Here is a 27,087-nt window from a genome sequence, read left to right as displayed (position 1 = left end):
ATGAGAAAAATGAAGGCTTAAAGACTTTATCCAAGGTTACATTGGTCCAGCACCATCACACAGGACAGGGGCCCCACCTGATGCCAAAGCCCCTGCCTTCAAATGTTACCTGTGAAGGCTGTACGTCTTGCTCTGTGTTTGTGTGTTTATATTTTTATGTCTATGCCTAAATGTGATTTTTTGGAAGATCATAGACTAGAACAGACCAAATAATGTTAATATGCCACGATAGTGGAAGTTTAATAAGGAAATAAGATTTTTTTCTAAGTAAGTCTGGATCTGATGCTTACAAATAGAACAAAAGAGTGACTCTGTTCTAGCTAATGATCTGATTAAGATCCCCACCCTCCCCCCCGCATTAAGACTATTGTTTGTGTCTAATAAAAACACATTTTTACAAGTATGTTTTAATTTCATGACTCTTCTTTATAGTCCACGCAAACTTTGTTGTCCTGACATAATCAAGACATAAATCCTTAATTAAATTAGTAAATCATATAAAGTTATGGTAAACAGAAAACAGATTTGTGATTAAATTCTTCCTATAAGACAGTAAGTAGATAAGCAGATTTGTAAAAGGAATTTGGAATTAAGAATCAAGAGTTTCAGGTTTGTGTTAAGATATTGCCACTTTCCATATGTTTGATCTTGAGGAAATCACTTGGTCATCCTAAGCCTCAGTTTCTCCCTCCATTAAAAAAAAAAAAAAAAAAAGACCATCACAGTTATTTTAAACCTCTATCCATATATGTGAAAATTCCTCAACCATGAAGTGCCTTATGCATTTTATTCTGTGTACTAACTATTCAGCTTTTTAATAATAACAGATTTCAAGCTTTTAAAAATCCATTTTTTACTCTGAAAGTAAAATTTAAACATTCCTGATAAATAATCAAGTTTTTCAGGGCGCCTGGGTAGCTCAGTAGGCTAAGCATCCAACTCTTGATTTCAGCTCAGGTCATGATTTCAGGGTTGTGAGTTTGGGCTCTGTGTTGGGCATGGAGCCTGCTTGAGATTCTCTCCTTTTGCCTCTGTGCCTCCCCTTGCATGTACATGCACGCATGTGCGCATGCTCTTTTTCTCTCAAATACATAAATCTTAAAAAAAGAATTTAATTTTTCCCTTTCATCTACAATTCATGGACACCATATTAAAGAAAATGGTATGTATAGGTGTTTTCTCTATTTCTCATCCCCCAATCCCTTACTTAAGGAAACTAAACAATAAGATATAACAGCTTTCTTCCCTGTGTCAGCAGAACATTACAAAGTCCTGAAAGAATGTTAAAGCACTTTCAAAATACTATTTTTAGGTGCAATATTGTCAGGAAATAAGCTTTCACTAAAAAATTTTGAAAAAAACAGTTCTTGAAAATCAGCAGCTGGAGTAGCAGAATGCATTATCTTGTGTTAAAATTTAATACTCACCCAATAATGTTAACAACAGAATAAAATATTCTTTATCCAGGTTGAAACTGTCCAATGATGAAATCAAACGGGCAATTCTAACAATGGACGAGCAGGAGGATCTGCCCAAGGACATGTTGGAACAGGTGAGCTGCCAGACATATCTCAGAGCATAAGTGACAACTGGCTTTCAGCAGGGAGTGGGATATTGAGAAAATCTTGTTGCTGGTGGATAATTTTCTCATCTCTGAACCAAGGTTGAATGTGGCACTCTTAAGAGAGTTTATTCTCTCATTGCTCCTCAAAATGTTGGATGAGAAGGAAGGTCACAAGTTTGTCAAATGCCTGGGACCCACAAAGCCAGATTCTGTCCCTCATGCTGCAGTTAAGCTATTATGCCTCCAAAAAACAACAAAACAAAACAAAAAAACCTGTTATGCCTCCATACAAATCTACTAGCTTTAGGGAAGTCTGTTTGACAGGAATATGGAGAACCTCACTAGCTTACGAGATCACAGACTACTATGTAAACTGATTCATTACTGAATTCTTAATACAGTTTGTGTCTTGGCCTTGATTCACCATTCCGACACCACAGAAGTTACTGTTAAACCCCTAGCTCTGTCATCTGCATCGAAATTATTCATATTAACCATGGCCAGGCAAGCTGAATATAGTGACTTCGCCTGTCTTCGTGCAGTATTCCTATAACACAGTCTGTGTCGCCGCTCCAACTCTGTTAGGTATTTCTCAGCAGATTTGTTCATTTGTCCCCCAAATGACAGTGTTGTTGAACTAGCAGATGTTTCAGGGGTTATTACCTGTCTCTTGGTCTGGCCCTAAATTTTTCTGTGCTATGTGGATAACGTCTCCACACTCTGAGACTGTTCTGCTTGTCTCATTGTCCTTGGTACAAAATCCTATTTTGAGTGTTTTTTTGTCTACAGGTCCACCTTTGTTAGTGCCAGGTCCACTTATGGTTAACTGTGGACACCCATGATCCTGAGCCAGACTGAACTTGAGGTCTCATTAGTAGGTGTGCTCAGCTCCCAGAAGCAGAGGAAAAGGCTATTTTGTGGTGTTAACAGTTATCTTGGATGGCATGGCTGCTCCAGGGGGAGTGCCTATCTGCTTATGCATTTTCTATAGTGTTCTCACCAATGTCCTAAAAGGCCTCAGACATAGAGCAGGATGGAGCAGTGTGTGCAGGATCATCATACCCCAGTGCACCTGCCCCACCTAAAACATGCAGCTGGAATCATCCTGGGGAAGCCCTCACACCTAGCAATGGACCAAGCTGTTATGCTATCCTTTCTGAAGTTTGACCTAGTTATTAATAGTTAATGACTGTATATTCTATTAGGATACTTTGTGTACAAATAGTTTATACATAATTCCTAAATCAGGAATTAACTGTTTAGAGCATTTTACTCTGCACACTCTTCCCTCTCCGTCTGCATACCAGTCCCAACAAGGGTCTCTGCCCAAAATTGCAGCCCAGTTTCCCGCTGCCCCCTCTCTGGCCCCCAGGTGACTCTGCACTTTGGTTGCCCACATCACAAGCTGCTCACACAAAGGGAAGAACTATGTGGAAAGCTACTTTGGTCCTTAGGCCTTCAGCCCCTATTGACAAGGTCATATGTTTAAAATTCCACAAGATCTGTTTACTGTGAAATTGCATCCAGCAAAATTCCTCCTTGAGGGAAGGGATTTCAAAATCTTGCCAAAAGGGCTTGCAGTGCAAATAGAATTTACTTCAAATAAATACAAGTAAGAAAATCAATCTACTGAAGAAGAATCTGGCCAAGTGGGATACTTTTGATCTGGTCTACCCTGATAATTCTGTGTCTTACTCTCTGGTCATTACCATACTCTTCCTTTTCCTATCTTATTCTGCTATTCTTCCTCTGCTTCCTCTTCTTCACACAGCATTTCTCCCAGACAAACTTTGAAGCCAGCATCTCTTTACTCCTAGTTATGATTTGCATGTGAGCCACATTCATTCCCTCCTCTCCTGTGTTTAGCTCAGAACTCAGGCAAGATTGATACACTGCTGTTTCTCGTAATGCATACCTTTCCCCTCATTCCCAGGTGTTGGTCTAATTCTTCATTCCTCTCTTAAAGCTATCCTTACATAGTCTGTCACTTGCCTCTGCTTTGGGAAGGACTGAACCTTTAGCATGTGCTTCTTGCAGCGTTCACAAAAGAGAGCAAGTGATTGTGCTCTGGTGAACAGGGGCCTATGGGCTTAGCACACACAAACCAGTGTGTGTTGTGGGGGAAGGGGGAATCCCTGAGACTGGAACTGAATTTCCTTACCCAGGAGATAAAAGTCCAAACTAAGGGGAAAAAAACAGTCTTTTTCTCTGTCTCCCTTCTCCCTTGCCTTACTACCTTCTTCCCTGCACTGAGGAAGAGGAAGAAGATACTTGTCCTGTCCACTGGCACCACTTGAACACAGGAACATAAATGTCTAGAATCTATCAGGCCACCAGACCACTGATCCTGCCGGCATCCACATCCATTACATCCCATTAGAAATAAGGTGTCTCTCTGGCCTCTGCTCTGGCCCAGGCGTTCCTTCTGCTCAGAGACCTGGCCACATCAGAGGACCCTGTCCCCCTCTCCTAGATCTTACACCTTTCCCTCTTGACTCTTAACTTGTTCAAGTCTCAGCCTTTCACAAAACACCTTTTAATACACACATGCCCATCTAGCTACTGTGCTCTCTCTTGTGATACAAGCAAAGTTCTTGAAAGCTTGTCCACACTCACCTCCTGTTAACTCTTCCTCACCTCCCTAAAGCTGTTTTCACCAAGGACTCACCACTTCCTTGTTGCCAAAGCTAGGGGACACTTTGCAGACTTTATCTTCCTTGATTTGCTGCTGGTATGTGATACCACAGGCCATGTTCCATGGTGAAATGTGTTTCTTTGGCATTTCATTGTCTCCTCTGAAGATTCTTCCTCTTGTCCTCATACCTCAAACACTGGCTTCCAAAAAAAACAAAACAAAACAAAACAAAACACTGGCTTCCCTTCAGCCCTGCTTTCTCTTGATGGTTCCCCTAGTTACCTCACTTACATCCTTGCATGTTACAACCACTGTCAATGCTTTCTGTTCCAAACAGATCTCTAGGATGTCAGACCCATTTGTCTACCTGCCTACTAGGAATCACTACTTGGCTCTCTTGCCAGTATTTCAAGCACTAAACTCACTTTCTCCCCACCCATTCTCCCCCAGCCATTTCTTTCTGGGTTTCCTGTTATATTCCGTATACATTGTTGCCTAAACCAGAAAGCCTGGACCTCATCCTTTTGACTCTCTACTGTGATGCGTCCCATCAATAAGTCAGGCCAGTTCCATTCAATCCCCCTAAATAGCTCTCGAATCTACCCACTACCCAATCCAGGCCACCATCCTCTCCCCTGGATTACTGTACCAACAGTCTAATTACAGCCCCTTAATACTTTTGATCCTTTCTAATTATTTCTCCATTCTGTGAGCATGGTGGTCTTTTTAAAAATGTAAATTCATTCCCCTACTTAAAGTTTTAAGTCATATCCCAGAACCCTTAAAAATAAAGACTGAATTTCTGATAAGGTTCTTACTGCTCCCTGACTTTGACCACTGCTGCACTTCCCCACTGCCATTACAGCTGTTCTACTTGCACAGATGCTGTGCTGTGCATCCCAGACCCTGGCACATAATATGCACTCTGCTTGGAATATATTTCTGATCACATACCATTCACCTATAGTTCTAATTCTCTTTCCCTGCTGGTGGGCACCCAGACTGACTGCCTTTTCTGAGGTCCCTTCCTTAAATCCAACAAATTTTGGAAGCCTACTAAATGAACCATCCAAATGCCAGCTTCAAGTTATGGGGAGAATCTTGGGGTCCAGAGGGTCAATGTCATTAAAAAAAATGTATATATCCAAGGGCACTCGATCTGGAAAATAGTACACATGGACAAGACTGTGGATGTATACACACATGTGTAACTTTAAAGGAAATCAGACACAGAGTACTTTTCAACTTTATTATTGTTATTTCTCCTACATTGCATGCTCATTTATTCCACCAAAATAAAATATGGAATCCAAAACTTCAAATCCTACTGTGTTCTTCTCATCCATCTCTACGTGGAGCAAAAAAATGAAATGGAATTAGATAAGCCAGAGAAATAAACAAGTTGAATGGAAAATACACATAGAATTCATTCCAGCATGATGTAATAGAAAAAAGCATTGAACTAGGAGTCAGAGACCTAAGTTCTATTTCTGACAATTACGTAAAGTTTTTTTGTAATCCTGGGTGACTGGCTTTGTCTCTCTGGACCTCAGTTGTATCATCTTCTAATGATAGTGTTGAATCTCCAAAGTCCCTCTAATGGTCTATGCAAAATGGATCCTGGTAAAGAGCTTCTACAATCTGATTTGAGAGACAGTATAGAATAGAGCGGTGCCAGGAATGCATCTTAACACCAATTTAACTACTTAAAAGTAAAAAAGATTAAAAATATTTTTTAAAAAAGTAAAAAAAAAAAAATTTCAACTTTATTGAAATATTAACATACATCACTATAAATTTAAAGTGTGCAGCATAGTAATTTAACTTACAAATATGAAATAACTACTGCAGTAAGTGTAGTTGGTAGCATCCATCATGTCCTATAGATTCAATAAAAAGGAGGAGAAGAAAAAATTCTTCCTTGTGATGACAATACTTAGAAGTGACCTTCTTAACAACTATCCTTATCCTATGCATTATATAGCAATGTTAGCTATAGTCCTCATACCATCCCTAGAACTTAATTTATCTAATAACTGGGAGTTGGTACTTTTTGACCACCTAACTGGAAAGATTTAAATTTTGTACTGTATCTTAACAATGACCTGTATGCAGAACTTATAAAGTAAATAAAAGTTACCGTCTCATCTTGGGGCAAATTAACTGAAAGAATGAAAAATTACTGCAAGAATCTAGTTATAAACCTCAGTTTTAATACCTGCATGTACATTTTAGCTCTTGAAATTTGTTCCCGAAAAAAGTGATATTGACCTGTTAGAGGAACATAAACATGAACTGGATCGGATGGCCAAGGCGGATAGATTCCTTTTCGAAATGAGCCGGTGAGTTTGAAAATGCATAAAATGTGAACATGCCCCTTACCTTTCTAAGGAAGTTAAACTTTCAATTCTCGTTGAATTATTTGGGCCAATAACCGGGCTTAACTTGAAGCCTTTTTAAATTACAAAATCTTCATAAGTCTGAGCTGTGTGGAATTTGTTTTGTTTATGTGAGTTCTTGCCCGTGGGTGAGCCAGGTTTAGTATTTCTTCATAATTACCTCTAGTTCTGGACCTAAACAAGTCATAACTTTTCCTGGCTCCAGTCAGTGTCATTCTCCCCACCACTTTGACTGCTTTGGGATTGTATCTCACTTCTCCCTATACCTCAGCATCTCAAAGACTGGACAGACTCAGCAGTGTTGACCTGGAGCCCACATAAATGAACAGCTAGGATCTGGATGTCAAATCATGACACATGCAGACATCTCTAATCAATCATGGCATACTTCCCACAGAGCTTGGCAAGCATTCTCAACCCTTCTCCAGAAAACCCAGAGGCAGCCACTGCTTCATAATTTTGTTTGGCATGTAAGCGGAGTCTACTTGCCATCCCAGGCCTGGAAAATTGATTCTGCATTAGATAAGGACCAGTGGCCCTGAGACTCTCATTCAACCCCAGGCAGAGCTCTTTCCCTGAGTTCCAAAGGCCTATGAGTATAGCCAAGGTGAACTTACTTATCTGTCATTCTACATTTCTGCCACATTTGGACTTATTTCTGTTATTCCATCTCATCTTGCCATTTTATATACTACTATAGGACAAAGGATGGTTTTGGAATTTTGATAGGTGTGCTCAGCAAGCCTGTGTGTGGATAAATAGATGACCACCCACAGTAGCTGCCATTTGTAATTGTCTTGATCCATGCATGCATCAAAGATCCTCCTTGATCCTCCTATCAGCCCTTCCAGGAAGACTTTGGGTAGGGAGGTATTCTCTCCCATCTAATGGAGGAGTTTAGTTACCTGTTGAAGGTCACCTAACAAGAGGAGAACCTGGGCTGCAAACCCAGGTCTGTCTGATTATATGGGGCTACTGGACTGAAGTTTCCACTAGAGAACAGGTAAGGCAGTGATTTGATTTCAGAAGGCCTTGGCAAGAATACCGGCCCTCACCCTCTCAGCAGCAGCAACTTCTCTTAGTGGTGACCAGAGACCAGTTTGCACCCTCCTATCTCTTAGTCACTAGTTGCTATCTTGGAAGGCAGAAGCCTGCCATCCCTGAGGGGAGCAGATAGGGAGCTAATGGTAAAGAAAGAGGATGGTTTGGAGACATGAGTGGGAAGAGAATGCTATGAGGAGAGAATGCTGGAGACAAGTTTTACCCTATAGCTTTGACAAATAAACTTTGTGGAAAGTTAAGAAGCATAGGAGACATGTAGGAAACAGCTCCTTATTTGCTGCAAAATGGGGAGGCTTTTATATTTTCATTCCTTTTTATCCTCTTTTATCCTCTGTCCACAGGAGCTCCTGGGACTCTGAGGAAGGGAAAGAGGCAACTCTCATTTTCTTTTGCCCAGTCTGATTAGAGCTAAGGACCCTGCTGCCATTGCCCGAATAACGCCTGTTGGTTGGAGGGAAATGGGCTCTCCAAGCAAAGTGGCCTCATTTCCTGTGCTCCTGTCCGGGAGAGGATTTGTGTGTGTGTGTGTGTGTGTGTGTGTGTGTTGGGGGATATGCTCTAAGGTACCTCCACCTCCATACCCGTTGAGTGAACATAGACATATTAAGTACATAAATGTTCATCAGTCCATGCTTGCTCTTACAGAATTAATCATTATCAACAAAGACTACAATCACTGTACTTCAAAAAGAAGTTTGCAGAGCGTGTGGCAGAAGTGAAACCGAAAGTAGAAGGTAAAGTCAAGCCTCCAGACTGATAATGATGTTCATCATAAGTGCCCATATGCAAGTACAATACAAGTGCAGATAGTAAAGAGGATCCCTTGGGTGATGTTTTTCCTTAAAATCCTTTGGAATTCCGATGAGTAAGTACTTAGGTCCATACTTGGCCCTCTGGCCTACCCTGCGTTTTGGACCTCACAGCACATCTCCTGGGCTCCTCTGTAGAAGTGGGCTTTTCACATCCTGGGTGTTGGTGAGAAATATATTTGACTGCTGCTAGCGTTAAATCTGTAACTAGCTTTATCACAATGATGCTTTACTAGATATTTCTAAGGGAAGATTTAAGGCTATTAAATTTTTAAGTGTTTGTAATATAGGAAGCTAAAGAGCACAGCCACAGAATGCAGGCTGGGCTCAGGACCCTGCTCAAGCTCCAATCCCTGATGACACCTGTAAGCTCTAACACGAAACACTTTGGGCTGGTGTTTCTGTCCATAGAATTGATTAGCAATCCTGTTGATCTGACTCATACCAGGCAAGAAAGTGTGTGCATAGGAATGTGGGAAATGCAATCATTTTTTCTGTATTCCTAACTGCTTACAGTTAATGAGTCACCCAGGAACAGGACTAAGAAAGGATAGGGTTGTGCAACTGTCTGTGGGTCTGTTGAACAACATCAGCTGGTTCTCCCTGTCCCTTGGCTCTGTGCTTCTGGTTTGGGTGTTTTGTAAGTGCTCCCTGCTAGTCTAATAACCCGGTCTTACATCTTCAGTATCTGCTCTCAGGTGTGTGGATTAAGGATGGGTATCACTGAGAAGTCTTGGTTGTAGTAGTTGTGTTTATGTGTGCTTTTTTTTGAAGCAATTCGTTCTGGCTCAGAAGAGGTGTTTAAGAGCAGCGCGCTGAAGCAGTTGCTAGAGGTGGTTTTGGCATTTGGAAATTACATGAATAAAGGCCAAAGAGGAAATGCATATGGATTCAAGATATCCAGCCTAAACAAGATTGCTGACACAAAATCTAGTATTGACAAGTAAGTATGGTACCTTCTAACACTTGGAGGATCCAGGAGCTTACTTAGGTCAGGGCCCCTGTGGGCCTCCTGGGCCTCCCAATACTGCAGCCTCTGGTTTGCTTGTCTCTTGCTCAGGCTTATTCTTTCTCCAGCATTGACTTCTTTATTTTCTCCTAATCTCCTAAATAACCCATTAGGCCAATTATCCTTCATCCATTTTCAGTCCCCAGGGATATTATTGTCTAAGTTTTCAGGTTTTCTTGGATAAACTTTTTATTATGGTGTAATACACTAAAGGTAAGTCCACCAATCATAAATGTACAGCTGGATGAATTTTCACAAGTTGAACCTCTGTTTAAACTGGTGCCCAGATCAAGAAACACAATGTGACCTGTGTGCTACTGGTCTCCTCGTGACCTGAGTCATGGCCCCTCCACAGAGAACTGTGTTCCAGGGAAAAGAAAAAAACTGACAGTTGATGATAAAATGTGAAGCTTGTTGGAGTTTTAGGGTATGTCTTCCTTCCTTTATACATTGAAGCTAGCAGCTATAAAAAAAATTAATGAGGTATTAATATACTTTGGCTTGTTACTGTTAAGCTGCTCCTTTCAAGACTCCTCAAAATGCTTCATAGAAAGTATATTTAAGTGATTGGATTCTTGTTAGAAACACCAAGAGGTGAAAATGCTCTGGTGTCATTAACAGGTAGGATCATTAGGCATAGTAACACTAGTTTCCCTGTGAGCTGTTTCTCTAAGGTTCCTACTGACTTCAAAGCAACTTGCACAGTTGTTTCTAAGATGAACTTCTCTGCATCCAAATTCTTTTTAGAAATATGGACTGTTCACCATAATTATTGCCACTAGCAAAGCTTTTTACTCCATATTTTCTATATAATTAGTGATACATAGCATTATGGCAACCCTGAATCCATCCTATAAGAAGCAATGTGTTGTAGAGCTAAAGCTTTTTTTTTTTTTTTCTTTTTGCATCATGTAGAGATAGATTAACAAAGGACAGCTGTGCTGTCACCACCTTATTTTTAATGTAAGCACTTGATCCTTCCAGAGCAGTTTCATATTTGGTTGTGTGGAGTACATAGTCTGAGTGCTATATCACCTGTTGTCAGATAAAGAAACTGAGGCAGTGTCAAGTGGCTCATTTAGCTTGCCTAAGATCAAAGGCAAGGTATTTGGCCTCGCAGGTATATGATACCTGTTCTGTTGTCCTCAGCTCTACTCAACAACAAATGGATCTTATTTGGAAGGTGTAGTAGGTAACTGCAACATCTTACCTGCATATAACGAGCAGTCACCTTTTTAAGGAAGTGTGTTCTCTTCAACTTGAGAGAACTTGCAAGTTGGAGAGGAAGAACACCTTCACTACCAGTTAGTGCCTTCCCTCCCTCTCTGTTAGCCCCTTCTTTTGTTCATCTCTCTCTGTCCCTTGATACCCTCTGCACCATCATTACTGATAACCTGGCACTTCCTTTGTGATTATCTGCTTACTGAAGTTACTATAGAATTTAATATGCGAGCTTTTTCAAAATAATAAATTAAAAACATTTCTGATCTCTTTCCTCTTCTTCCTGTGACTATTTGGTCCCTAGGAATATAGTACCAGGGGTTTATAAACCCATAGTGCCCAGCAGACTGCCTTGTGATAAGTAGTTATTCAGTGAATGTTCAGTTGAATCTGATAAGACCGCATAAGGATGGAACAGTCAGCAATGAAGGGTACATTCACTCTGCTTTAAAGGCTTGTTTCCAGTAATACCAGTGAATAAGCAGATGTATGGCTGTTGTGTGGTTTTTCATTCTTCAAGAATTTCTATTCAGTCAAATGAGGTGTTATTTGTATAGCTAACAAATGTGAATGTTTGATCTAGTATGAAATCTTTCTACACTATGAAAAGTATATGTAGTTAATTAAATTAAGTTTCTCTTAATAACAAAGCATCTCTGTGAAACAAGTGAAGAGAAATGGCTCTGTTCTTTCTTGTAATGGTAGCCAGGATTTTGCTCCCTCATGCAGCAAGCACATGGGCCAACACTTAGGTTCTGTGAACAGCAAAACTGAAATAGAAGGGTAACAGCTCAATATCTGCAAAGTAAATGGCCAGAATCACTAGCTACTGCTTTACTTTGCTGAGCTATTGTTTTCTAATTATTTCTTAAAGCAAGAAAAATAAAAGTTTTTTCACATGTGGGTCAGTTGACTCAGAGGAATGGGATTACATTGACTTTTATGAAGGTGTAGGGGTAACCAGAAATGAAAACCATTTCATTATTATGGGAAAGGAAATTGACAACTCTGCTTCCCTTTAGTTGGAGGTGCTTAGGGCTCTTGTGACTTAGCCTCGTAAATTAGCAAAGTAACTGCCTTAAAATGATGAATATGTTTTTAAAAAATACATTTCTGTCCTCTTGATTATGGTAACTTTCATTAGACTAGTGGTTCTTGATCCTGGCTCTTAGAGTTACTGTGGGGGGGATTTAAAAATACCCAAGCCTGGCCCCACCTCATTCCAATGAAATAAATCTCAGGTTGGCCCAGGCATATGGGGTCCAGGGGACTGTAATGTGCATGGAGTCAGGGACAACAGGACCAGACCACCACAGCTTGGCCTAACAGAGAGTGTTATCAGACATCCACTTTTTCAACCCAGGTCAGTCAGGGTTCAGTCCTGTCACCACCAAAGACGGAGCTGGGTTATATAGTTAGGAGCTGAAGTGTTGCTAAAATTAGGAAATGGATTTTTGGCTTCAAGGATGTCCTAGCCTTGATGGCACAGTCCTGGTCCACTCCCAGGCCCAGCCCTAAACCAGGGCGCCTTCTAACTCTGACCACCCTTTGCTACAACCAGCAAAACATATGAGTCAGAGGGGACAAAAGCTAGCAAAATAAATAGTTGCAGTGGTGGAGTAGTCCTCATAGAGTTGAAAAAACTTAAATGAGAATGATCAATAAATTCTTATTAGTGAGTTGCTGCTGTGTACTTTTAAATTTGAAAAATAGCTGTCCTATGCAGCAAACTAAACATCCCTCAGTCCCTGTCCCCCTCTCACTGCATCCTTCTTGGTGTGAAACTCAGGATACACCTTGTCTTTGTTAGGTATGTTCCCACTGACTGTGGTTCCAGTGCATTTCCATCATCCAGATTTTGAAGGATGCTTGTTATGAGCCACAGTAGTAAATCTTCCCTTTTGAAAGTATATGCTTCCTTTCGTCATATAGTTATGTAAATCTCATGTAGGCTCTCCCCTTATTCCCTTCTCTTGAGAATCCCTGCCTTAAAGGGGTCTCCAAACTTTGAAACGAATGCAAGAATATAGCGTTCTTGCAGGTTCAGCTGCTTGGACATGCAAATCATATATAGATATTAACCATGTTTAATACTTTTTCCTTTTTTAATTGTAGGAACATTACACTTTTGCACTATCTCATAACTATTGTGGAAAATAAATACCCCAAGGTCCTCAATCTCAATGAAGAACTGCGGGACATTCCTCAAGCAGCAAAAGTAAAGTAAGTACTTATAGGGAATTGTTTTCGTTTTTTAAAAATCACTTGGACTGTACTTTAGTCATTGAAGTAGTTAGCTGGCATTGCATGAAGAGGGCCCTTCTGTTGGCTTTCCCCTGAATAGCATGTGAAGTAAAGTTTGAACCCCATCCAAGTCACTGAAATACGTTACATGGTTTTGAATATATATGTTTCCTAGCTCCTTTGGACTACTCCTGCATGTATTTTTTAACTTTCAGAAAACCTAATTTTCTGAATTGTTAAGAGTATAAGAAAGGAATGTGGTTTCACTAGTACTTTGAAAAGGTAGTTCTATTAATAAATACAGGTAGGAGCACCCATAGTTAATGAGGATACATAGCTAAGCAAATAGAACTTAAGTGTCAGGATGTTGCCAGTAATTTTCACATGTGCACACACTCTCAGAAACCAAGGCAGCCTTTTCATGGAAAGCAGTCTTTATGCAAATGAAGAAACTAAAAATAAAATGGAAAGTTGCCAAACTTTTGCCACAGACTTCACACCACTTTTCAGAGACTGAAGAGCAGGCAGTTTTTCTTTTTGGTCTTCCCTCCTTCTCTTGGCCCTTTAAAAATAAAATGTGTGTGTGTGTGTGTGTGTGTGTGTATTTAAAACTGCATCTTTTTACAGTGAATTTGGAAAGTATGATAAGCAGGCTAATGTTTTCCCTCATTTTGTAGAATTTAGTAGAAATGCGAGACATGAAATTTAAAGGTTAAAGTAAGTAAAATATTGGTGAATTTAAAGCAAATTCATCTGAATTATCTGAGAGAATCAGGTTATAATCTCTGATGTTTAAAAGCCATCAAATAGAAAGTTTTATGGGAGAAACCCAGGAAAATTTTTCTATACCAAAAAAAAAAAAAAAAAAGGAGAGACCATGAAATCTAATTTGTACAACTTTAAGAAATATCATTAATGATTGAAATTTAAGCCATTACCAGGGTACCTGGCTGGCTCTGTCAGTAGAACATGCCACTCTTGATTGAGTTGAGTTTGAGCCTCACGTTGGGTATACAGATTACTTAAAAATAATCCTTTTAGGTATTTTTAGGCATCCTTTTAGGGGTGCCCAGGTTGCTTCAGTCTTCAGCTCAGGTCATAATCCCAGGGTCCTGAGATCAAGCCCTGCATTGGGCTCCCTGCTTGGACGGGATCCTGCTTCTCCCACTCCCTCTGCTCTCTCTCTCTTATGCTCTCTCAAATAAATAAATAAAATCTTTAAAAAAAAAATTATTAAAAAAAAAAAAGAAATCTAAGCCATCACCTTGTAATGTTCATATGACCAGAGCTTTGGTGAAAAGCAATGTACTGGGGATCCCTGGGTGGCTCAGCAGTTTAGCACCTGCCTTTGGCCCAGGGCGCGATCCTGGAGTCCTGGAATCGAGTCCTGCGTCGGGTTCCCAGCGTGGAGCCTGCTTCTCCCTCTGCCTGTGTCTCCGCCTCTCTCTCTCTCTCTCTCTCTCTCTCTCTCTCTCTGTCTATCACGAATAAATAAATAAATAAATAAATCTTAAAAACAAAAGAAGAAAAGCAAATGTACTGATTACAAAGAGTACAATATGAGCATGATTGTGGATAAGACAGTTTTTTTACTTGTTCGAAGGGAGCCACATAATGGCAAAAAGCTTATTTCCACATATAATAATTTGCTTAAGTGAGATTTGTGTTAGGTTGAAACATGAAGTATTTTTGTAGAGATGGGAGACATTTGTATTCTATTTTTATTTTATTTTTAATAAAATATACCTGCTATTTGTGGGAAACAAAAGCCATAATTCCATATCTAAATTCCATAAGTTTAAAAATTTGTTATTCTGGGGATCCCTGGGTGGCGCAGCGGTTTGGCGCCTGCCTTTGGCCCAGGGCGCGATCCTGGAGACCCAGGATCGAATCCCACGTCGAGCTCCCGGTGCATGGAGCCTGCTTCTACCTCTGCCTGTGTCTCTGCCTCTCTCTCTCTCTCTGTGACTATCATAAATAAATAATAATAATAAAAAAATTAAAAAAAATAAAAATAAAAATAAAAATTTGTTATTCTGTGAGATCTGAGCAATAAAGGGAATTTTAAGCATTTAAAATAAACTAGAGTGGGACTTCCAAGCATGAGATATGTAAACCATCATCTATCTAATACATGTAAGTCACATGTTGCTTACTAAAATATTGCTGTTTACAACAGCATGACTGAGCTGGACAAAGAAATAAGTACCTTGAGAAGTGGCCTAAAAGCAGTAGAGATGGTGAGTATGCATTTCTTCTTCTAATTCCCAGTCTCTTCACTACCTCAGGGGGCTGATGATGTCCAACAAGGTAATATGCGCAGAGAAAAACATTTATTGATTAAAAAAATAAATAAGTAGGAAAACAACAGCAATAAAGAAATAAAGGCAGGCTGTGTCCCTCCGGTGACTCAGCTGCCAATGTCATGGGGGTATCCCAGGAGCAGGAACTGGGAAGCTAGACCTAGGGTTGTACCAATTTCCTACCTGTAAGGTAGGACTCATTAAAGTGGTTTGGGCAAGATAATCTTCAAGGATCTGCTCGGTGTCCATGTTCTATTAATAAGTAATAAGTAATGTTCTTTCTTAATAGAGCAGTGGAATACCTCTGTTGTCTCAGAGTTGGTCCTTTAGGGAGTATTTATTGAACAAACCCTTGGATACACAGTCCATTCTCAAGGCGAGAGGTCATGACGATTCAGAATCCTTGCCCTCCAGGTATTGCAATAGCCAAGAGCAGCCGGTCCAGCAAATGTTCACATTTACTCAGCCTGGCCACATCCAGATAAGCACAGTGATTACAAAAGTGCCTTAAGGAAGAAGAGTGGATTTAGGTTAGTCCAAATCTTATGGAATGATGGGCATTTATTAGAGGAAGCTTCTCTTCTCACCGAAATGAACTTTGAGCTGTGGCTTAGGAGGGTGGAGTGAACTTAAGTACATAGGAGCAAAAGTTGTCCCTGGTATGCAGAACACCATGTGCTAGGTCTCCGTGGAAGGAAAGCAGGCCACACTGCTGGAGGCAGAGGAGTCAATGTGCTTAAACATGACTGTGGCAGTGGAGTGCCACATGGGTACCATGCAGTGCTGCCTTGGGCGAGGAGGCAGGTCAGGATGAGAAACCTGTTCAGGAGAGTGGTCCTCACTCCAGTCTGCCATTGACAAAGGAGACTGCTCTGCAGGCAGTTTGGAAGGGTGCCCCTCTCTTAAGTACCTTTCAAATTATTTATCGGTAATAATAACATGAGGACCCTCCTTCTTTTCTTTTTTTAATATTACTATTAATATTACAAAAATTACAGTTTTACAACTGTACCATAGAGAGCGGTTGACTTCATTAAAGACATAATTAACAAAAGTTAAAGTCACCATGTCTGACCATTTTCTGTTTGTTTTTAACAAATTAGGGAGCATGTAAGGCTTTTTCCCCCCTTTTTGGGGGTGGGGAATAATCTTTCAAAAGTAAAGGAAATGAACTGAATGAAATCTTGTTCCACCAACCCCAGTGGGCCTAAACATTGGTGAGCAAGTAGGGTGGTCCTTCTCAGGTTTCAGAAGCCAAACTGGTTAAGGGCAGTTTGGGATGAGGTTCATCTTATAGCCTTCACTTGGTCCCATTTCCTCCCAGTGGAAGGTTTTCTCGAGACTAGTATGACAGTTATGACAGTCCTAAAGCCTAATAATGGATGCTCTGACCTTTGCATCTAAGCTAGTTCAGAGCAAGGCATGGGGAGGGGCCCTGGTGGAAAGGAAGTTTGGAGGAAGTTTTGGGTTTGTTAAAAGTAGTTTTGCTGAAATCACTTCAGCACTTCTCATGTACACTGTAAAACACTTTTCATAGGAAAGGGGCTACAGAAACCTCCTCCTCCCCCTGGCAGCATACATGTCAAGTTGTAGCACTAGAAGGAAATATTGAGAGGTAGACGTTGGCCTGTCTAAATATTCATGTATCCTAATTATGCTTTACACGAATTGATTATATTGTTTGAAGATATCAAAGATGGATTTCTAAATTCAGTCTGAAAGGAAATTATACACTAATGAAATACTTTAAAATTGCTTGTATATCTCTATACCTCACATCCATACATGCTCACTTTCAAGGCCAAAGTAGTAGAATTGTGGCAATTTATTCCAATCAGAGCAAGTTCCATATTTTATAACTTTCCAATCTGTTATTTCATTGATTCTCATGGTGATGTGGATATTGCCTGCTTTTTACAAGTGAAGAAACTGAGGCCCAAGCCACTTGTCATGGATAAGAACCAAATCAGTGGTAGAACTGAATCAGAACCCATAGCCTGTGACTTCTCTACTCCTACTCATAGTACCTCCGCCAAAACAGTTACAGAAGAAAATAGATCTAGATTGAGTCAGTTGGTGCCCAGCACGGTTATTGCTGAGACTGTGGAGTCAGACAGACCTGAGTTCAAAATCTAGCTCTATCACATATCAGCTACTTAACTTTGAGCTAAGAATTTCATCCCTCTAAGCGTCAATTTATGTGTCTATACAATGAAGATAATAATCCCTCACACACAAAGGGTAGGATTAGGAAAGTGCATCTGGCAATGGTTGAAATTAATTACTAAAATTAGATTTGAATAATTTGTGTGTTCATCACCCTGGTAATGAAGTATACAGATAATTTAATAAGACACTAATACTCTTACAGGTAGGTAACCTGTTCACAAAAACAAAATGGTATAGACAGGAAGAAAAATGGTAGACGATTATGGTGCCAAACACTGTTGAAATTCCACTGACCCAGATGTCCTCGTGTAGAAAGTCAGAAGACTTGGCCAGAGGGAAAGAAAGAAAAAGCAAGGAACCAGAATTCTGAGCACAGAATACCGACAATTGACTTGTCTTGCTTTTAGTCACATGTCTTTGAACCCAATTTGCTCTCCTTATTTAACTTCTATTTACTTTCTACAAATGCTAATCTACTTACGTCCTGAAGCCAGTATAAGAAATCACATTGATGAAGTACTCAGATGATTGACTAAATTGCTGTTTGCGAATATGGGTGCGCACGCACAGGGGCATGGCTCTTTCGTGGTAGATAGAAGGTCTGTGGGACCTAGGGTATCGCAAAGTGTTCAGAATAGGTTTGATGTACTTGCCATTCTTATTAAATTTGAGGAATATGGAAAAGTAGACATGATGTATCAGCGTTTGAAACCTGCCTTCACACTATCTACTTCCTGTGTTTAAGGAGCTGGAATATCAGAAGTCTCAGCCCCCACAGCCCGGAGATAAGTTTGTGTCTGTTGTCAGCCAGTTCATTACAGTAGCCAGCTTCAGTTTCTCTGATGTTGAAGACCTCCTAGCAGAAGCTAAAGACCTGGTAAGTTTGCTGATGCATACTTACTGTTATTTAACAGGGCTAATACTTGCAGATACTCTACATTTTCATAACTAGGACTGTGATCAATTGAAGCACATTCTTTTTGTCTAACTGGCCTGTGTTGCCTTTAAGTTAGCAAGACCTCAGAGTATCTAAATGGTGTAAAACCAGTAAATATTTTCTGATTTTCTCTTGATTGATACTGGATTAAAGTATTTATCTCTGGGAACCAGAAAAGAGTAGATCATGAAAACCAGAGGCAGGACAGAATGTGAGATGAGATATGACCAAGGTCACATGTCTCAGTTACCTGTATGTTATATGCTCTCCTGAGATAGAGACTTAGGGCAGGATATTCCCTCTTAAAATCTCCAGCAGAACTTATTAAAGGAGATACAGTTTAATTCACAGCCTCATAACAAGAAGCATATGTTTTAATAATACAGTACCTTTTATGACTTTTTTCTATTTCAAAATTTTGTTTTTCTCTAAAGGAAATGTTTTCATTGGCTAATAACTAGGACCTTAACTCCTCCCCCTTTCGCTATTTCCTCTTCCAAAACTACACATCTATATACATAGACATGTACACATTCTCTCATTTTTCTCTCACCCTCCTCCTTCTCATTGTTAACAAGTGATCTTAAGCCTCTACTCCATGCGTCCTGTCGAGTTCTTCCACACTACTCATCTCTCAGTTGCCACAGTAGTCTTTTGCTTTAACTTGATCTTTGAAGCTTAGTGATGGATGTCATTTCCCAGTAGTCCTCTGTTTAGTAATAGATATAGATGATTATTTATAGTGTACATACACAACTGCTGAAAGTTCAGAAGAAGATGGTATTAGGATACATTAGCTAGTCTCAACAGTAAACCCCACCTCCAACATTATTAAATAAATGGAAAGATGATACATGTTCAGATGACTGCTGTTAAAAGTCCAGTTTCTGCTATCCCGTGATTGATGTCCCCAACCTCTGCTGTGAGAGACCCCACTCATGTCTTATGCATCCCTCCTACTCTGGATGATACAGATCTGTAAAGGAAAGCACTCCCCTCCCCCAACCAAACCAGGCAATATAGAATCTACTTCCCTGAGGGCTCAAACATTTTTATAAGAATCAACTATACAGTTAATTTTTTATGTAAAAACACATGATTATGCACCACCTACTATTTTTTTAAGATTTTAGTGTGGGAACTTTAGTCTGGAACTAGTTTTCTTCATATTTCTAAGACTAAAATATACATGACTTCATCATCACTGGAATTCCTAGATAAAAAGATCATTCATGATGACTTGAAGTGCATGAACTTGAATGTTTAGAAACTCAGTTGTAGGACATCTAATGCCATTTTGTTCATACCAGAACTTTTAGAAATTAGCTTATAAAGCCATGAAGGCGAGCTAGATCTTTGTGTGTGGCATGTGAAAAATGTATTTTCCCTAAAGAACTCTGATTTCTAATAGAATATTTCCAAATAAGTAAAATATTGAGAACAACTCAGTGAAGAAGGAAATGGCAAAGGAACACTTTTCTTATAAACTTAAAGATATGAAATAACAATATGTCATACACATTTATGACTTAGTAATTGTTTTATTTCCTAATAAATATTGAGGGGGAATTGGGGGAAGGTGGTCAAAAGGTACATACTTACAGTTATATGATAGGTAAGTATAGGGGTTGTAATATACAATGTGATGATTGTAGTTAACACTGCTGCATACTGTGTTTGAAAGTTATTAGGAGAGTAGACCCTTTTGTATGTATCTGTATGAGGTGATGAATATTAACTAAACTTCTTGTGGTAATCATTTCATGATATATTGAAGTCAAGAGAGTATGCTGCATACCTTAATTATATACAGTGCTATATGTCAATTAAATTTCAGTAAAACTAGGGGAAAAAATAAACACTGAAAACATTTCCTATAGGGAGTTCGTATTACTGAAATATCAGAAAAAATATAATAAAGGCAAGTAATGCAAGAAAAATAAAAGCAATTAGAAAGTCTTGGGTTGGGGGCACTGCATAAACACTTCATAGTTTAAATAAGAAAATTAAAGATCTGGAAAATATTAAATAGTTGATTAGGCATAGGAATGAGAATTTATTTGACTCTGAAGCTGGAAGCACCTTCCTTAGTAGCTTGGAAGTAATAGCATTAGATTCTTAAAGAGTAAAAAAAATTCTAACAAACACTATGGCTGGTATTGAACATTATTTGGATAGTCATGATACCACTAAGACCCCTTAAAAGTATGCAATCTTGAGCAATGAAGATAACTACCAAGAGAACTAAAACTAGAATAATACAGCATAAGGAATATAGTCAAGAATATTGTAATAACATTTAGTGACTGATGGAGACTGCACTTTTCCTGGTGAGCACCGAGTACTGAATAGAGTTGTTGAATCATTATGTTGTATGCCTGAAACTAATAGAACATAGTATGTTAATTATACTTCATTTTAAATAATTAAAATATTAAATGGCACATTCATTGGTCCAAAGGGGAAAAAAACTGGAGACTGGAAATACTATTTTGTTACTATATACATATATTTGTATTAATTTTTTTAAATTATCCCTTAATATTTTACATTTTAGCTGTTTTGAAAGGAGTTCTCTCTAACAAAGGATCTGGAATAAAATCATATTCTCAGTCATAAATTTTGGGTTGCATTAATGATTCCGTAGTCCGTGACTGTTTTCTAACTGAGGCCCAGGAAATATCACAATACTGGCATTACTTAGGATTAGGAAAAGCAGCTAAGAAGCACTGGATCCCATTTGCTTTTGATATTAACCATATGGCACTAATAAATGATATTAAACTACTTCAAAGAAAAGTTAAAAGTACAAGTTTCCCTACCCCTGCCGAGTTTGCTATTAGTTTTATGTCTTGAGTGCTCTGCCCTATGATATTTTGCTTTCTTGTTTTTACTACTGTTTAGTTAATAAAAAGTCAGAGCAGGTAATCATTGGTGTTAAGCTGAAATGAGGTGGAAAAGAATAAATGGTTTCAAAAGTCGAGGAGTATTAAATTTTTTACCTTAGAAATGATTGACAGGCCTGTTAAGCAGCCAAAGATAAATACAGGCTCACTAAAATCCAGCAAGTTATATCTGACTCTATTTGAGCTTTAGTACTTCTAGAGAGATTTCTATTTGATCACTGAATTCTCTTGAAATCCTGAACTTCTTAAAACCTACTTTTTTCCAGTTTACTAAAGCGGTGAAACACTTTGGAGAAGAGGCTGGCAAAATCCAGCCGGATGAGTTCTTTGGCATTTTTGATCAGTTTCTTCAAGCTGTGTCAGAAGCCAAACAAGAGAATGAAAATATGAGAAAGAAGAAGGAGGAGGAAGAACGGCGTGCTCGCATGGAAGCTCAGGTAAGAAAATGGTGAAATTGGCCATTTCCACCTCCTAGAAAGTCCAACGCTGCAGCTCCTTGGTTTGTAGACAGCACTCCAGTGTGCCAGCAGGGAGAAGGGCATCTACTCTCTAGAATGCTGCTGGGAGTGTAGATCGGTATAAGCGTAATCTGGCAATATAGATCCAAAGCCTGAAAAAATACATCTATATCCTCTGATATGAGGTTTCATTTCTTAGAAATTATTCTAAAGAAATAATCAAAAATTTACACAAAGGGAATAGCAGTCTTCGCAATACCTCAACATGGAAACAACCTAAATGTTTACTGACCAGTTGTTAGCTTTAAATGATGATAATAGCTACATAATGGGATATTTATGCAGTCCTTAAAAGTCACATTTTCAAAGAATATTTATTAGTGGAAGAAAGCTTACAAAATTATTTATATGTGAAACCCTTTTTTTAAATAAGGTAAGTGTTAATAAGGAAAATGATAGTGCTGGGCTATACCCTGACAGGTTTACAGTGGTTATCTCTTAACAGTAGAATTAGAGATGGTCTTCACCCTTCTGTTTATATGAATTATCTAAATTTTCTATAATGTACCTGTATAATTTGCCTTTTAATTATATTAATTCATGTGTAGCAGGCTCCAGGTAGCCACAGGAGATACAAGCTAAGCCTTTGATAAGAGGAACATGGCCCGACGAGCATTTGCTTTGGTTTCTCTGTACCATCAAAGAAACCAGTATCTGGGGACTGCTAAGTGATAACTTTCTGGTTCCATTATAACAATATGAATGGCTTCAATTGCTCTTATTTTAACTAGAGTATCATGAGGTTTACCTAGATTCTAGATGGTGAGTGTCTAATCACAAAGTAGTGGCCATCTTTCTTCATTATTCATTTCTTCTACAATGAGACCTCAAGTCCCAGTTCCCTCTCTCTTGTGACATCTGAGGGGATTAGCGGGCATGGGTGCACGTGGATAGTTATGACTGAAGTATTGTCATATCTCATGGACTTCATCTCCCCTGAAAACAAAACAACACTTTGGCACTTCTCTAAGAGGTTGCTTTCTATTTGCAGCTCAAGGAACAACGTGAAAGGGAACGTAAAATGAGGAAAGCAAAAGAGAATAGTGAAGAAGGCGGAGAGTTCGATGACCTGGTTTCAGCTCTACGCTCAGGGGAAGTGTTTGACAAAGACCTTTCTAAACTGAAACGGAACCGCAAGCGTATTACCAACCAGATGACGGACAGCAGCCGAGAGAGACCTGTCACAAAACTTAATTTCTAACTTTCCTTGGATACTTTTTTAGAAAGCTCATTAGCAGCCCTTTGAAGTGACTAGAACTTTTCATTACACTGCCTTGCAATCCAAACAGTGGCAATTTCTTCCTCCATCTGTGAGTGAGTGCGCGAATGTGTGTATGTAAATGTATGTGTACATATATATTAAAAAAATGTATATAGGAGTCTGAGTGTTGTCTAGAGACCTAAATGTATGGTTAAAAAAAAAATCTATGTTAATGTATGTGCTCAGAAACCTTTTGTGTATGCATTTGTATTGGATATGGCTCACTTTCTTCCCCTGAACACCACGGCTGTTCAGAAGCACAATACTATCTCCTGAAAGAGATGACAGAGACATTCCCTACACTAAAAAAGAAAAACAAAAGCAAAAAAAAAAAAAAGGCTTGAGAAATATTTTACGGTTTCCAAGCTTGATATAATTTAAAATTATTTTCATTGGTGAAACTGGTGTTGGAAAAATATATATTTAAAATGGTTTTTGATAGTTGACAATGCGATGCTGGTGTATTGCATCAGTAATTGATAGGACCAGCTTAGAATTTCTGACGTTGGTGTAGGGTACAGTCTATAAATGTTTATTGAGAACATCTTGCACACAATCTGAATTACGTAGAATGTCAGTCATACTTTTTTTTTATATATTTAGAACTTGGGCATCAATTTTTTTTTCTCTAATTTCATCGAGTTCTCTGCCAAGCACTCTTGAAGATTTCTTTACATTGCTTTTGAAAAAAGAACACTATTTATCTAAATGCAATTCATGCTCTTGTTAAAGAACAAGATTCAGAATGTTCTAACAATATAGATATATAAATTTTAAAAATAAAATTTCCCACTAAGACCTAAAAGGAGGAATTCTCTGAAAGGATAAAAATTATTTAAATTTCTTTATGGGGTGCCTTCCCCCCCCTTTCTGTTTTGTAAGACAAGCTGCATTTTCTGTCAGCATAGGTCTGGACTAAAGGACACTTAGTGAATGCATGAAATGTCAACAACACCAACAGAGATGCCAAGATCTATTTATCTCTAAGTATGTTTGAAGTGATTTGTTGTTTATATGTTGTCATTTTAAATTGTGTGTCAGTAAAGCTACCTGTAAAATTTCAGTCCAAAAGATAAAGCTCTCAGGGAGAAATGAATAAAAACAATGAACATTAGAAAATAAAATATAGATGCTTACCATTAACCTACCAACTCTTAATATCCTTAAATTATATATAAAGAGGACTGTTACTTTTTTTTTTTTTTAGCTTTGCTTTATTTATTTGTAGTGGGGGAGGGGGGCTAAGATTCTCTCTCTCTCTCTTTTTTTTTTTTTTCCTATCAATCCTGTTGTGGTTGGGTTTCCTGTGGAGAGAGTAGTTTGTCCTGTTGCACTAGAACATTATTTACTCACTAAATTGAGTTTTTCAGTCAATTAACAAATATTTATTAAACACCTACTATGTGCCAGGCTTAGTAGGGCTACAGTGATAAGCAAGACAAAGTCCCTACCCCCACAGAGCTTATGTTCTAATGGGGATAAAGGGGTGAATAGAATACCAATATGCGCTGTACAGGAATCATGCTATTTAAAAATGATTTGTATAAACTGTAATGCTTAGTGCAGATGGCAAGGTCTCTGCACTATGTTAAAGCTGTGAAATAGTGCTCTAAGAGTTGTCAAGAGCAGTGGTTTTACATTTTCCCCCCCCATCATTGCAAACTTAGAGACTTTCTACCCATTTTATGGAAGTAAATGACTCTAGCAAATAAAACGGTCATAAACTCCCAGCAGAGATTGTGCCCCCAGCCCCTAGTTACCAAGGTCTGCCAATACACCCAGTTAAAGGTGCAGACAAAGACTTTGCTCAAAAAGGCTTGGAGATGAGGAATGGGAGATGCTGATGGATGTGTCTATTCCTTAACAAAAGTGCCTCTATCTTTTTTTCTATTTATAGCAGGAGAAATTTGGTCTGGCTCAGTTTTGGAACTGTATTTTGAAAATGGCTTTGTTTTACAGTTTAAGGAATGGACAAGTGGGTGGAGTGTCACATAAAGGAGCAAGTTCGTGTAGCATGTCCCTCTTGCCCTTGTAATCCTTCTCATTTTGATACGGCCATCCTGGTAGGCCTTTACCATTTCCATTTTTGGTTTCTTTTCCCCAAAAGCTTTGTGCAGGTAATTCCATGTGCCATTGTTGAAAAAAAAAAAATCTACTTTTTAGATTGGTGCTGGTGTAAGTAGCCACTTTTCTCTCTTGGGTGTGTATTTTAAAGTTTTTTGTTTGTTTTTTTAAATTAATGCCAAAAAGAAAGCATTATAATTTGTAAACTTAATTATATGTCTTGTATCTTACTAGCTTAGTAGTTGGAACCACTTAGTCTTTAGGTGCAAGACTGTTGTTATAGTACCAAGAAAAAAAAGTTGTATGTGTTATGAGATTGTACATCTTTTTTTTAAAAAAGCAATATGCAATAAAGAGATGAATTCATTGGGTGTATATGCTTTCTATGAGTTATTAAAACAATATTATCAAACTTTTTTGTACTTTGCACTATTTAGATATTGCAAATTGCTTACTAAGTCAAAAATGCATATTTTTTAGCTTGTACATACTGGACCTAGAAGGATAGAGTTTTCTATGGTAGCGTTCAGTATGTTCACAGATTACTATATATGCGACCTCTTTTTGTAACATTTCTATAACCTTTTTGTATGACTCCAGAGAGTTACACAGTTTCTCAGTAGCGCTACTGGTAAAATTATTCAACTGGTGGTATAGAAAAGAGTGTCTCTAGAATCAAAGTCTTTCATTTTAAAGCATTTCCCTTTTAAAAATTAATGTATGGGGATCCCTGGGTGGCGCAGCGGTTTGGCGCCTGCCTTTGGCCCAGGGCGCGATCCTGGAGACCCAGGATCGAATCCCACATCAGGCTCCCGGTGCATGGAGCCTGCTTCTCCCTCCGCCTGTGTCTCTGCCCCTCTCTCTCTCTCTGTAACTATCATAAATAAATAAAAAATTAAAAAAAAAAATTAAAAAAAAATAAAAATAAAAATAAAAATTAATGTATGATGTAGGTCAGCATGAGAAGTGTCACCTGTACAGAACAAGGAATGTGTATTAAATTGGGGCTTTCTCTTGGCCCTATAGTGCTCTGGCTGCCTGGCTATCTTCAACCCAATTTAAGTCAAGCTGAAAACAAATTGTCCTCATGGTTAATAGAGGACCTAAACACTTCTGATCTTTGGAATGGACTCCTGTTGGTCTTAAAATTGCCAGTCACCTTTTATTTCATCTAGTCAGTGGGAGCTGCTTGGCATCTAAAGACTACTACTTTTGTCTTACACTGGGCATTGAGATGAGAGAGAACCTTCTGTGTGTTAGAGAACTTTCTTATCCCATCCCATAAACTGAACATACAATTACCAATTTGTACATGAGTGTGGACCTAGGTACAAAGACCACCGAGACCCTCAGTTGCTCACAGAGTATTGACAGAAGTAGAAAAAAAATATGAAACTTTCAGATCATTATATTTCCCTTTATGTCTTCCATTTCCCCTAAAAGATCATTGTTGAGGGAACATGTGCTTCTGTTAAAGGGATGAAGCTATTTGAACCCTCCAGGACTTTGTGCCTTTTCTGTAACATGGGTTTATGTGAGGCAAAAGGATAATCTTTATTAAACCAGTTTAGACACAGTTATTCAAAAGATCAAGTTCAGAAAGAGTTTTCTGACTTTTTTTTTTTTTTAAATAACATCCGCTGTTTCCTACCAAGTAGTAAATCTAAAATAAGATCTCCCAAGGTTGGGACGCCTGGGTGACTCACCGGTTGAGCATTTGCCTTCGGCTCAGGGGGAGGGTGATCCTGGGGTTCCGGGATCGAGTCCCACATCGGGCTCCTTGCATGGAGCCTGCTTCTCCCTCTGCCTGTGTCTCTGCCTCTCTCTGTGTGTCTCTCATGAATGGATAAATAAAAATCTTAAAAAAAAAAAAAACCTCCCAAGGTTTAATCGCTGCTGGATACCATTCAGTTTCAAAAACACTAACTTAAAGAACCATTAGACTATGTGTAACTAAAGTCAGGGTTCTAAGGCTTTTTTGCATTC

General features: G+C 38.8%; 1 protein-coding gene across 2 annotated transcripts in view; it reads left to right on the top strand.

Moving 5' to 3' along the window:
- DAAM1 (dishevelled associated activator of morphogenesis 1) overlaps positions 1-25,467 on the top strand; it is a 165,280-nt gene extending 139,813 nt beyond the window's left edge. For both annotated transcript variants that reach the window (XM_041759978.1, XM_041759979.1), the window contains exons 17-25: positions 1,468-1,552; positions 6,435-6,541; positions 8,306-8,394; positions 9,244-9,412; positions 12,815-12,922; positions 15,123-15,183; positions 18,161-18,292; positions 21,525-21,695; positions 22,768-25,467. In XM_041759978.1, the coding sequence (XP_041615912.1) occupies positions 1,468-1,552; positions 6,435-6,541; positions 8,306-8,394; positions 9,244-9,412; positions 12,815-12,922; positions 15,123-15,183; positions 18,161-18,292; positions 21,525-21,695; positions 22,768-22,977 (1,132 nt within the window). In that variant the 3' untranslated portion in view covers positions 22,978-25,467. The remainder of the gene's footprint in view (positions 1-1,467; positions 1,553-6,434; positions 6,542-8,305; positions 8,395-9,243; positions 9,413-12,814; positions 12,923-15,122; positions 15,184-18,160; positions 18,293-21,524; positions 21,696-22,767) is intronic.
- The last annotated feature ends 1,620 nt before the right edge of the window (positions 25,468-27,087 follow it).

This window comes from Vulpes lagopus, chromosome 6 (assembly GCF_018345385.1).
Source record: "Vulpes lagopus strain Blue_001 chromosome 6, ASM1834538v1, whole genome shotgun sequence".
In the NCBI taxonomy this organism is placed as follows: Eukaryota; Metazoa; Chordata; class Mammalia; order Carnivora; family Canidae; genus Vulpes; species Vulpes lagopus.
Note: the sequence above shows the minus strand (reverse complement) of the source record. Positions and strands in the feature narration are given on the sequence as shown.